Source organism: Benincasa hispida, unplaced genomic scaffold, assembly GCF_009727055.1.
Source record: "Benincasa hispida cultivar B227 unplaced genomic scaffold, ASM972705v1 Contig66, whole genome shotgun sequence".
Lineage (NCBI taxonomy): Eukaryota > Viridiplantae > Streptophyta > Magnoliopsida > Cucurbitales > Cucurbitaceae > Benincasa > Benincasa hispida.
The window spans coordinates 628,633-642,337 of record NW_024065007.1 but is presented as its reverse complement, the minus strand read 5'-3'; the positions used below and the strand labels follow the sequence as shown (position 1 = coordinate 642,337).

The 13,705-nt window shown below is 28.9% G+C and overlaps 1 protein-coding gene across 1 annotated transcript; it reads left to right on the top strand.

The window, feature by feature from the left end:
- Positions 1 to 458: 458 nt before the first annotated feature.
- Positions 459 to 5,215, top strand: LOC120069900 (GRF1-interacting factor 1). The gene is made up of 4 exons (XM_039021739.1): positions 459 to 944; positions 3,008 to 3,084; positions 4,038 to 4,122; positions 4,512 to 5,215. Exons 3-4 carry the CDS (start codon positions 4,066 to 4,068, stop codon positions 4,941 to 4,943), a joined length of 489 nt encoding a protein of 162 aa, XP_038877667.1. The 5' UTR covers positions 459 to 944; positions 3,008 to 3,084; positions 4,038 to 4,065; the 3' UTR covers positions 4,944 to 5,215.
- Positions 5,216 to 13,705: the final 8,490 nt, after the last annotated feature.

Sequence of the window (13,705 nt, the reverse complement as noted above, 5' to 3'; positions counted from 1 at the left end):
TGTGAAAAATAGACATAAATTTTCAAAAACGAAAAATGAAAACAAAATGGTATCCAATAAGCATTAATAATTTTTTAAAAAAATTCAACCTTTTTTTTTTTTAAATTGTAGAATATGCTACTAACATGTTAACATAAAAATTAAAAGCTTGGAACCTATTTAATATTTTTTAATTCAAAAGATAAATTGAATAATTCATTAGATACTTTTTAAATCTAAGAGCTACTATATAAAAATCATAAAAATTTAGGATCAAATTTGTAATTTAACTCGTATTCACCAATAATTTTGAGAACAATTTGTAAATAAATACAATTGAAACAAAATTCCAAATTTGTTCTTCCCAAAAGAAAAAGAAAAAAAACACACATTCAAACAAAATTTGGATTTCTCTCTCACCATCACTCACGTGACACCCTTTTTTCTCCCTAGAGAGAGAAAACAAAAAAAAAAAAAAAAGGAAAAAAAAAAGAAAAAAAGAAGAAGCTTTTGCTTCTGTTCCTTAGGGAGGGAAACAAGTAGCATCTTTGAAGAAGAGAAGCAGAGAGAAAACAGAGAAAAGAAAGAGGAAGCGCTTCTGTTGGCCACATTAGAAAGCCAAAACGGCTGCACCCACCACCAGAATTCCCCAGAAACCAAAACCCCCTTTTCTCTCATTTTTCTCTTCTCTCGCACATAAAAACAGTGTGCTGGTTCTATAATCTGCAGAAGCTGTTACAGCTCTCTCCGTGTCACTATCACCGTCCAAAACCTCTCTTATTTCAAAACCAACGAAAAACAGAGTTAAAAAAATAAAGAGACCCGAAAGCTAAGGCATCTCTAATCAGCCGTTTCTGTGAAAAACTCATCACTCATTTTACACAAATGCACGCACCTGATGCAGATGCAGCCCATGATGGCAGCCTATTATCCAAAACAACGTCACTACTGATCACATTCAACAGGTTCTTCTTCTTCTTCTTCCTTTCTATTTGAGTCTTTTAATCTACCTATCTTATTAATCCAACCCCATTTCCAGTTTTTTTTCTTTCATTTCCCTCTTTCTTTCAAGTGGGTTTCTTTGTTTTCAACTTAGGGATGATTGTTTTTCTCCCTTTTCACTTTTCTTCCTTTTTAAATATTGGTTTGTTTAGTTTGCTCTCTTTTCACGTGCTCTTGTCTCTATTGAATGGATTTCATTATCTAATTACAGAAGCTGAGACCAATCCATCTATGGCCATCTTGTTTATTTTCATCTCTTTGCTTATTAAGTATATGTTTCCATGTTGGTCTAAAGTTTAATCACTGTTTTCTTTCTATTGCATGATGGGCTTCTGCTGTTTCTGCCTTAATCTTAATGGAAAAGAAAGATGAAATGGTTGGATAAGTGGCTTTTTGCTTTTGCTTTTCTTTTTTTTTTTAAAATGTTTTTTTCCCCTTTCTATCAGTCAAGTTGTGAAAAGTGGCATGTTGGGATATCAAACTGTCGAGAGCTTGAGCATGATTTAGATGCTTGAAATACCCTTGATGAAATGGCTTATTGGGTAGTCTTCTTGTTTAAAAAATAAAAATAAAAAAGTTGCTTTTTGGGGTATATGAAACAGTTGAGAGCTTGAGCCCTTTGAGGATTACAAGTCTATTAGTTCTTATATTGATTAATCTTTTATTCCCTTTTTCTGATTCATTTTGTAATGTTATCGTTTTACATTGACATAAGCTTGTTGTAAGTTTAAATCTCAAGTCAATGCATTGCATCTTAACTTGTTGCAAATGAATGTACTCTACAGAAGTTCTTAAATGTGTTTTCTAACTTCCATTATATCACGACTCGATATTGGGCTGTGATTGAATATTCTCATAACCCACCTTATATTCTTAACCCATCTAAGATCTAATAATTCAACGGCTTTCTCGAGAACCAGACGTTAATAGTATCAAATTGTTGTCACATGAGATTAGTCAAGATGTGGGTAAGTTGGTTTGAATACTCACGAATATTAAAAAACAAAGAAAAAAGATTCTTATATCATCTAATTAGCTCCTTGGTAGAGAAAAATGTGGTATGAATTAATATGTTAAAACATTCATGTGCTGAAATATTAAACTAATCACAGATCACAGAGAAGAGTAATTTCAGGAAAATATTTCTCACGCTTGATTTCCTTCATTGATCAGCATGGCTTATTGCCAGTTATGCAGAGAAAACCGTCCTTTAGGGTTTAGGAAATAATAAAGAATAGAGGGGAAAATATACAAGTAAATACAGATGTCAAACAATTAGTGGTGAGGTTGAAGCTTCCTTCTAACCATTTTACAACAAGAGAACGTTCTGGAAATCCTCTGATGTGGCTTATCTGACTGGACTAACAAAATTCCAGTTGCTGACTGTATTGCTGACTGTACTCGTTTGACTATCTTCTCTAATAAAACTGATCGGGGTAATGCAAGTCTTTTCTTAGCTTGACACTTCTTGTTGGTACTTTTTCTTAATCATTCTTTGTTGGATTATGATTTGGATATTGTAAAAGTAAATCTATATAAGTAAAGAAGTTTAATGTATTCATATATCATATTTTTATCATGCCAAGATGGAAGAAAGAAGCTTGAATAGTGATTGGTCAATCATGAAACAGTATTTTAAGTTGCTGTCTAGTTCTGATTCTTCTGAGTTGCTTTCACGGATCATAAATTTCAGCACTTGCTTTTTAAGGTTTATTCTGTCAGATCAATCAAATCTAACAATATATACTATATGTATTTGGTATATTCTCCACAAATTTAGGAGTTTCAATCTGTTAATTTTTTTGTATGTCCAAAATAAGCAATTCTTTTTTCAAGAATGACCTGTAAAACTAGTTAATATGTTCCTTTTCTCTAAAAACTACATTGTAGTTGGATTCTTTTTCCTTTTCCATCTTATTTTACAAAGACCAGTACTATAGTTATTTAATTTTTCATCCAATGGCGATTTTCGGAAACTTTTTTACTTGATATTTTTGTACTTATTATTTGATAATGTATGTTGCAGTATCTGGATGAGAACAAGTCACTGATTTTGAAGATTGTTGAAAGCCAAAACTCAGGAAAATTGAATGAATGTGCAGAGTAAGAATTTATACTTTCTCAAATGATTTTACTTATCATAAATGATTGCTATTGCTTCTCATTGTCAATTTTTTTCTATGCATGTGACTGTTTTCCCTCGCATTCATTCGCAAATTATCCTCTGTCTCTCGCTACGCATCTTTGCTCTCTCTCTCTCTCTCCCTGTTTATAATGCCTTAATTGTAAAATTCAGCGTAAATCCGTTATTTCGCTGTGGCTGTAATGGTCCAAGAAAGCATTTAGATGAATTGTTACATTACATCACTCTTTAAATAACTGTCACAAATTTGGATTTTCTTTTTCAGTTTAATATAATGGGTTCTAGGATGAAGAAACATGGATTTCGATATCTAGCCTCGGGAAAATCTTGTTCTAGTGTTGTTTAAACAAAGTCTTGTTGGGAGTAAAAATAGGGTTGTTTTGGAGGTTTTCTTTGGTAATAATCCTCTCTGATTGTACTGCTAAGGTCACTGTCTCTTTCTGCTTGATCATTTTTGTATTTGATTCGATTCATGGTGATCACAGTTCCTACTTGAGTGAGTAACAACGTTCATGGATGAAAAGTGGAATGATATCTAAGTTTCGGTCCATTCACCAAATATTCAATTTTGAATCAGACCCTAGGAAAACAAAACACTTTAATAAGATTTTCTTGAAAAGAAGCCCAAAAATGAAAAATATGTAGATTAGTTGTTAAAGCAGGCCTATATCCATGTAGTAAGAACTTATCCGTATTTCATAAAGGAGTGGAATAACGTCAGGGTTCTTCGATTGGTTTGATTTCGATACACATCAAATGATCAAATGATATCGACTGTAGTCCCTGGCTTCTGAGACTGACAACATGGATTTGATTCATGCTATTCAATTATCTTGTATTTCTAGACTTCATTTGGTGACACGGTTATTAGTTGTAAAGCGCAAAAGTGACCATCTTACCTTTTTCTCTGCAGGAATCAAGCAAGGCTACAGAGGAACCTCATGTACCTGGCTGCCATTGCTGATTCTCAACCTCAACCTTCTGCCATGCATGCCCAGGTATGGACATAATTGTTTGAAGATGTAAATTTATCCGATCACTAGCTGCGCATAGTTATAGAAAATCCATCGCCCATACCGTTGATTTAACGCCCTGATATTGCGCTTTCAAGAGAACTGTTGGCCATGAGAATCATTTCCATGAAATCCATTTTTCTGTAACACTACGACTGGCCACGATTGTAATCTGAAACTCGAGTTCTTCAGGGTCCTTATCCTGTGGATTTAGATAGATGTGCTTCGTTTGGCCTCCTTGATAATAAGGATTTTAAGATGTTTAAATTATAGATGTAGGTGCTTTATCTTTCTTTTTCCTTTTTTCCTTGCCTTCAAACTCAATTGAATTGAAATTAATCCAAGATGATTTGCTATTGTCATGTTCTCTTCAGTACTCTTCCAGTGGCATAATCCAACCAGGAGGGCATTACATTCAGCACCAACAAGCCCAGCAGATGACGCCACAATCGCTGATGGCTGCCCGGTCCTCTATGTTGTACACCCAGCAGCCGTTTTCGACACTGCAGCAGCAAGCTTTGCACGGTCAACTTGGGATGAGCTCTGGAGGAGGCCTAGGATTCAACATGCTGCAAAACGATGCTACCAATGCAGGAGGAGGCAATGGAGGAGCACTCGGAGGAGGAGGCTTTCCAGATTTCGGCCATGGTGCTGCAGGTGAGAGCTTGCACCGGAGCCTAGCTGGTGGGAGCAAGCAAGATATGGGAGGAACCGGGTCTGCCGAGGGACGAGGAGGGAGCTCCGGAAGCCATGGCGGTGACGGAGGTGAGACTCTCTACTTGAAATCAGCTGATGATGGGAACTGAAAGTATGAAAAAAAAAGATGCTTTGTTCAGGGAGTTGATGGTAGAAAACTAGGTACAACAGAAATTAGGAAGATAAAACAAGAGAAGAAACCCTTCTTACTAAAAAAGCACTTGCTTTTATCTTATGTGTAAACAATGGTGTGAGGATTCAAACCTCATAAAACTTTGACCTTTGGGTGTCCTTTTTCCATGTTAAGATATGTGCTTGTAGTGTGTATTATGTAAATTTTCTTCTCTTGTTCTGTGCTATGTGATCTTGCTACTTTTTTTTACTCCTGTGTTTTGACATGTTTATGTCTAGAAAATTCTGTCTTATTACATTCCCAAAAATGTTTTGGGAATTTAACATAGGTATGCAAATAGAAAAAAAAAATAGAAGAAAACTCAAACACATATCTATCTCTATATATTAGAAAATTATTTCAGATTATATTTTAACCTATAATTTATAAGGGAAGACATTAAATTATTTGAGCAATTAAGGCTCTATTCAATAATTATTTCATTTTTTATTTTTGATTTTTGAAAATTAAACTTGTGATCTGCATCTTTTCTCAAGAATAATCATTGAGTTCTTAGTAAAATGTCAAAAACAAAAACAACTTTTTAAAAGTTATTTTGTTTAATTTTTAAAATTTGGTTTGATTTTTTAAATAATTAGTAAAATGTAGATAACAAAAGAAGAAATTTAGTAGTAGAAGGTAGTGTCTATAAGTTTTATTTTAAAAAATGAAAAATAAAAAATAAAATAGTTTCCAAATACGGTCTAAGTAATCAAGTATTTTATGTGCATTAGGTTTATTAATAATTATAAAATATAGCAAAGTATTAAACTTGTATGAACATGATTGGCATTTTCATGCACATTATGATATATTGATATAAGGTGTAAATCGACAATTTAAGTACAAAATATTTATTTATTAATTTATTTTTTGTTTTTATAATTTTTGTAAATATCTGATGTAGACTAAAGGACCTAAAGAGAATTACTCCCAGAATCCAAAATTTTCGTCTTTGTTTAATTATCAATTTGGGACACTTGGAAAAAAGGCAAAACAAACTACACTAATTAGGTCCATAGCCCATATATTTATTATTTGTAAAAATAGCAAAAACGAAGTCCAACCCATATATAAAAGATATAAAATGTTGCAAATACTTCACTGTTAATATATAATTGATACACTAGATACACTTTTACTCGATACACTTTTTGATATACTTGATACATTTATTGATACACTTAATACACTTACCGATACATTTAAATGTATATATCAGCTTGCTGATACACTCTGATTATAATACACGTAAAAGTTCATTTGGTTGTTAATTTACTGTTTATATATAAAATTTAAAGTACACTAATTGAGCATTTAAAGTATATCTCTTGAAATGATTATAAAAAATAAAAATAAGTTAATCTAAGAGCACTTGATAAGTTAACTTCGTATATTGTTGTTATACTTGAAATATTATGCTTATTAAATGAATAAACATACTTCACTTCAAATAAATTAATGATTGAGTGTTGATTACTGTTAAATATACTGCTAATACATTTCAAATATTGATTGTTATTAGATATACTATTGATTCATTCATGTCTTACTTCAAGTATTTATTGACCGATGATTGATATACATGTCTTATATATGACATACTGTTTGTACACTTGGATAATCATACATATAAAATGAAATATGCATGTTTTGTTTTTAAATAAGTTAGATATATTGTTGATAAATATTTGAAATATTGATTGATATTAGATATAAACTTTGTCTTACTTTAAGTATTTACTGATTATTTTTTATATGCTTATGCTTTATGTATGATATACCGCTAATATACTATATATTATGCTTATGAAATTAAACACACATGACCCTAAATTCAAAGTAAAGAAAACACTTTCCAAATGCTTTTAACTAGTATATAGTATATAAAAGTTTTGATCTTAGATTTTAAGGTAGAGCCATTTTTATATTTAATCATCAAACCCAAATTCTTTCCTTTCGTTTGTAGGAATATGAATAAATTGAAAAATCTATGATATAAATATTATTATATCACACCATCGATATATTATTAGAAACATATAAGATAATCAACTTAAAAAATAGAACATAATCAGAATGAAAAATTATTGAGAGGACGATAAAGAAAGTAAAGAAAATGTATAAGAAAAAGTAAGCTATATAAGGCTAGATGTATAAAACTACATAGATTTTCAACTCCATCCCTAAATTTTTAATATATATATATATATATCAACGGTTTTTAAATATAGAAAAATGAATCAAAATATTTAGAAAACATAGCAAAATTTTAGAACTATCAATGATAGATGTTGATAGATACTGATAGACTACAGTGTCTCCTATCAGTGTCCATCAACGTCTATCATTCATAGTTTTGAAATTTTGCTATATTTTATAAATATTTTAAAGATTTTTTACCGATTTGAATTAATTTCTCATTATATATATAATATATATAAATCCACGTTCTTTTTAGACCATTTCAAAACTTACATTTTGAGCAAACACCTTTTAAATATTTGAACTAAAGCAAACATCCATACTTATATGCTTCAAAATTTCCTAAGACTAATATTATATATTTAAAGTTAGTGTTAAAATATTATTTTTGTCCATATACTTTATGTTTTTTTTATTTAAAATATCGAAAATTAATCCATATATTTCCAAAATTTATAAAGAAAGTTAAATATATTAGAAAAATACAATAATCCAATAGTATAAACAATTTTAAAGATTATCGAAATATTATGAGAATATAAATTTAAACATTTAAAAGTTGATGGCTCATTTATGTTTGGTAGATTCTTATGAGATTAGGCATTTGAAGTACCTATTTATTTTTTCAGAATATAATATAACATCTCCAAATATCCATTTAATATATCGGAGAATCTTAAAGATTTTGATGTCCTCCTCTAACATGGATTTTCAAGACTTCTATATTATGACATTTTTTAGAAGTGTGTTGATGACATTTTTATTTATCACTTTTTTTACTTTTTCCTTTTAATATATTATGAAGTGTCTAAAATTTCAGGCATATGAAGATTCGACTATCTTCATTATAAAAAAAATAAGCTGATCTAAACTTTTTAACTTTATTTATTGGACAAATATATATGTATAAAGATTGCAATTAAGTGTCTCTTGTTAAATTACATATAAGACGCCCAAAGTGAGCATTACTCACAATTAATATATAGTATATGGTAGCGACTAAGATGCTGTATGCAGTTCGAATCCTTTATTTTTTAGTGTATTAAAAAAAATATATATAAAATTATCTCTTCAACTGCATATTGTTCGCACGAGATTTCAGGAGAAATTTATTTCGTGGAACTTGAACTTTGTATTTGTATTAATTTTGTGGAAAGTAAGTACAATTTCTAATACATGGTATTTTGATGCTTTCAAAATAAATTATAATCTTTAAGCTTGTTGATTGTCTTGAACGATCGGCCTTTGGGCTTGTTGATCTTCTTGTGGATGATCGACTTTTGGGCTTGTTGATCTTCTTGGATGATTGATGTTGATGTTGATTTAATGCGATGTAGTTCGATCTCTAGTACTTGATCCTTTGATTCTCTCTCGGTTGAATGTGCACGCTTGATGTTTAGAAGCGGGGATGTGGATGTTCTTAAGTTTCGAGTCTTGGAAGAATGTATCTTCAAAGGACTTTAGTTTCAAGCGTGGCCAGAATGCATGCGTGGCCAGAATACTTGTATCTTCGAAGGATTTCAGTTTTCAAGCGTGCTTCAGTCTTTAGAATGAGAGGTTAGCTTCAAGAGTCAAGGAGTCTTCTGATTGTAGAGAATTTTCTATAAGCTCTCTGGAGTATAGAATATTTATCCTCCAATAAATGAAGAGAACTTCTCTATTTATAGAGTTATCAAGGGGACTTCATGGGCTTGAGCTTAGTTGACCCATGCGCCTGACTCTTGAGCCCAATTAATTGGATTTGGGTTTGATTTGACATTGAGTCAAACTCAACATATTTTTGGGTTGAGAGACTTTAACTCAAATAATAATATCAGATTGAGCCAAATTAATCTTATATGATTCAATGGTTACATGGCCTGGCGTCATTGAAATTTGTCTTCAATTTCAATTCGGAACATATGCCAACTCCTAATTAAGCCCCAATTTAATGATTTGGAATTTCGTCATTAATTTAGTAAATGATGTGACAACTTATGATTGGTTCAAAATTTCTCATTTAACACATATAAATATATTTATATTAAAAATAAAAATTAGAGTGAAGAATTATTTCATAATAATTGAAAACATAAATGTTATATTTAAAACCTTTTAATGTCTAAGGAAAAAAGAAAAAGAATGAAAAGAAAGCTTATAGCTTTGTACCAAAATTAAATAATCTAGCCATGACAAAGTTGATCTTATATATGCTCAAATCTTTTCTCAGATAAATCTAAGTATTAAATTTGTAGATATAAGATGTATATTTGAAAAATTATTTTAAACGATAAAATTTTTGAAAATATTTATAAATGTAGCAAAATATACTGTTATCGTAGATATTTTACTATATCATATAACTTTTTGGTTTATTTTATTATATCGGAAAGAAACCTATATATTTACCTGGGTGTCTAATTTTTCCTCCATTCACATGAGTTGAAATGAAAAAATTGTCCTTCACATGATTTTTTTTTTTTGATATTTCGTCATAGATTTAACTATATACAATATAAAAAAAAAAAGTAAAAATAAAGAAGTATAATGTTGAATTATGTTAGAGTGACGTTGGTCCTACGCAAATTTCAAAATAGAATAAAGTTGTTTTGAATGTTATATTTAATACTGAAAATAAAATGGGAAATATATATATCCTATTAATATTGCAATAATAAAAAACTCTTACTCTAAGGAGGTCAAAAAGTAAAGAAAGTAGTCCATAATCAACAACTACCCTTTTGTGAAATTTCTCACTTCTCACCATTCATATTCAACCATTCATTTCATTTTAAAAACAATATAGCCTTTTTTTTAAAAAAAATTATTTTCTTGAGATTATGTATTTAGATTTTTGTTTTGTTTTTTTTTTTCAAAGATACCGTATTAAACAAAGGACGAGGAGATCGAACTTCTAACCTTAAGGTTGATAGTATAAGTACAGTATTAATTGAGCTACACTCACGTTGGTTATTTAGACTTTTTTTAAGATGAAAATTTAAAACTCCTACCATTTACCCGAATTGAATGGTAAATACTTTTGTTTACAAACTATTTATCAATTGGGTTCTTGAACAACACACTTTTTTTTTTCCTTCTAATTTTTATTTACTTATAAATGGAACTATATATATAAAATTCAGAAATATATGTATTAATTAGTAGCAATGTTTAAAATGTTGATTTCGATGGAAATATCAAATTTTAATTTTACGAAAATTTCGATAGAAATATCGATAAACTATCGTTTTTTATAGATATTTCCAGAAAATTATAAAAACAAAAGATTCAAAAAAAATAAAAAAAAATAAATTAGTAAATAAACATTATACGATTTTTAGATAAGTTACATGTTTATTGTTTATATTATATTTACTTTAGTGATATTTTATTATTATTATTATTATTTTTTAATATTTTATGGATTTTTTTACGATATAATAAAAATATTAATTTACCTCTCATATTGACATCAAACATGTGAAAACGTGAAAATATGAATGAAAGTTTAATACTATGACTAGTCGTAATGATTTAATCAAATTCTATGATAAATATTTCTTTAAAAAAAATTCTATGTTAAAAATATATAATTTTAAAGAGGTGGGGGGATGGATGGAACTTCCATGTGTTATTATGTAATTTTTTTTCTTAAAAATATATTAGGAATTGAATTGTATGAATTAAAATTCTAAACTTTAACGAGTGAATCGATTTTACTCTATTTTAAAAATTCGTTAGTACAGTTCACAAGTGTAAAAATTCTTTAAAGGAAAGGATTAACATAAATTGGAGAGATGTTGAAATTAAATAGATATATGGTTGCATGAGTAGTTTTTAATCTTATCATCTTCTTCAATTTTTTCTTTACTTAGAAAGAATTATGATATGATTTTGACTTAGAAAGAATTATGATATGATTTTGACTTAGAAAGAATTATGATATGATTTCTCTTGCTACTTCTATGGAGCCAAGGGAAAAGGCTAATTTTATTTGAATGATTTTGAGTAGATTTTAAATACAAATTCAGGTATCAATATATATAAATTCATCAATGAATAGTCTAATTGGATTTACTTATAAACTTAGGTTTAAATCAATAAGTTGATTTAAGTAATATTATAAAAAAAAAAATTTTTAGTAAAAAAATAGTCTTAAAGAATCGTGTGTGAATGCTGGCATGTAAAATGCATGTTTGTTTCATAGTTTTCAACATTTTGTTTGGGAATAAGTTATTTTCACGCATCTTCTTTTTTTCATGTATAAATTTTTTTTTTCTTTCTAAAACTATAGATTTTCTCTTTTCTCTCATCTTCTATTTTTTATTTTATATATAATTTTATTTTTCATATAGTTAATTAATTAATTAATTATATTAAATTTAAAATTTAATATAAATATTTATTTTAATAATTCAATAATAACCTATTGAAATATACTTAATTTATTTTTACAATAAAAAATTATTAAATCAATGAAATTATGTATTTACATAATGTACTAATTAATTAGCTAGTAATATCTTAAATATATTTAATTAATAAATTAGAATTAGTTAAATTTAGTTAGTTTCCATTTTTTTTTTAATAACAATAGTTGATAATAAATATAAGTCAGTTAATTATTTATTGATCATTCATTATTCATTATGAATATGTGATGATTATGGATTATTATAATATGTTAATTATTCGTTTTGATTAATTTTTATTACGTGATTATTAACCTATTGTATTATAAATTTTTTTCGAGTTCTTTATCAATATTCTTTATTCCATCCACAAGGGAAAAATACATGAAATATATAATTACTAAGGCAAAAATTTTCAAAAATTACAAGAAAAAACACTTGAACAAACAAAAATTGTGGGATATATCAGATGAGCAGTGTTCCAAGTTCTTGGTTGATTGAAGTTTTATTTAATAAAAAAGTAAAAATAATGCTAAAATAATAGAAATAAAAACAAAATATAAAAATAGTGCACCATCTCAACACACACCCCATTTCATATTCATCAATTCCTTGGTGATTTAAGAAACAAAAGAACGGTCTCTCACTCATTACAAAAAATTAAATAAATTAAATATGAAAAAAAAAAAGGAGAAAACTTTGTATGAAAAAAACTATACACAAACTTCATCATATTATTATTCAAGAGCTCAAAGAAGAATCTTGCTTGTGAGTTTGGTTAACCATGGAAGCCGCTGCAAACCCATCAGCATTCAGGCCGGGAAACGCGGAGGAGCCACCGCGCAATAAAAGGGGAGTTGTTGGGTTGGTTTGTTGTTGGTTTTTGTTGTTGATGGTTGTTGGTGTTTGTTGTTAATGGGTGTCTAGTTTTGTGGTTGTTGTTGTTTTTGGGGTTGGCTACTGGTTTTGTTTGGTTTCTATTGCCTTGATGTTAGTTTTATTTTATACTTCCTAATGATTGCCCAAAAGAAAATTGTCATGCCAAAGAGGGATATTGATATTTTTCTGTATTTGGCATGTAAATTTCTTTTGTGAAATATTGGATTTTTTTTTTCGATTGTTTTTTCTATGGTCTATCTGATTGGGTATTTTGGAATGAATCCAGTCTAGGTGGTTTTCTTGTCTGTAACTTCCTTGTGGATTCTGTTATAAAAGGAAGTCTAAGTTGGTCTCTCTTAGGTTTTCTTTTTTGAGTTGACTGAATGTTTTCGTATGTTTTGTTCTTCGATACGCAGTTTTGCTAAAAGAAAGAAAAGAAGAGGTCTGCAATCCTTGATCATGCATGCCTAAATCCTTGAAGAGAAGCATCAAGTTTAGGGGAGCCTAAACATACAAGATCAATAAAGCCTGAGCAGAGAAAAGATCTTGAGATAGGTGACAACAAGTTGAGGGGGAGTCTAAATGGTTTGCCCATCTAAGGTTTACTATAATACATGATAGTGGTTTATCAGTTAAGTTGTTTTTCTTGTAAACCTTCTGGATTATATGAGCTTCTCTTTATTTTGGGCACTATGTCCCCCAAATGTAGGTAAGCTATACCGAACTGGGTTAACATATTGTGTGTTATATCTCTTCTCTGCTTCTTTATTTTGTTGTTATTACTTTTGTTAGCATCATTGTGTCCATATCAATATATACAGTGGTGGTAGTACGTTTTCCAAACATTTTTATTGATATTTTCACATTTCGATGGGATTGACATTGACATAAAAGGTCTATGAAATTTCCATTATTTTATATAGAGATCATGTAACATAAAAAAAAATAAGCAACAAAATTTCATTGATATATAAACATAATAAAAATAATAATCATTTGAATTTATTTTAAAAGCATAAAATGTTTATTTACTATTATATTTTAAAAAAAATCATAATAAATTTATCAATATTTTCACCAATATTTCTGTAAAATTGAGACATCGATATTTTGATTATCATCAACATTTTAAACTTAGATTATTATTAGTAACAAGTGACCAAAGGAAGACAAGGGAAAACTTTCTACTATATTATGTAGCTAAAATTGTCAATTATATTGTGAA

Coding starts and splice junctions, on each gene's coding strand:
- LOC120069900 (XM_039021739.1), top strand. CDS start 4,066: ATGTACCTGGCTGCCATTGCTGATTCTCAACCTCAACCTTCTGCCATG. Junction 4,123..4,511: donor CTTCTGCCATGCATGCCCAG/GTATGGACATAA, acceptor TGTTCTCTTCAG/TACTCTTCCAGTGGCATAAT.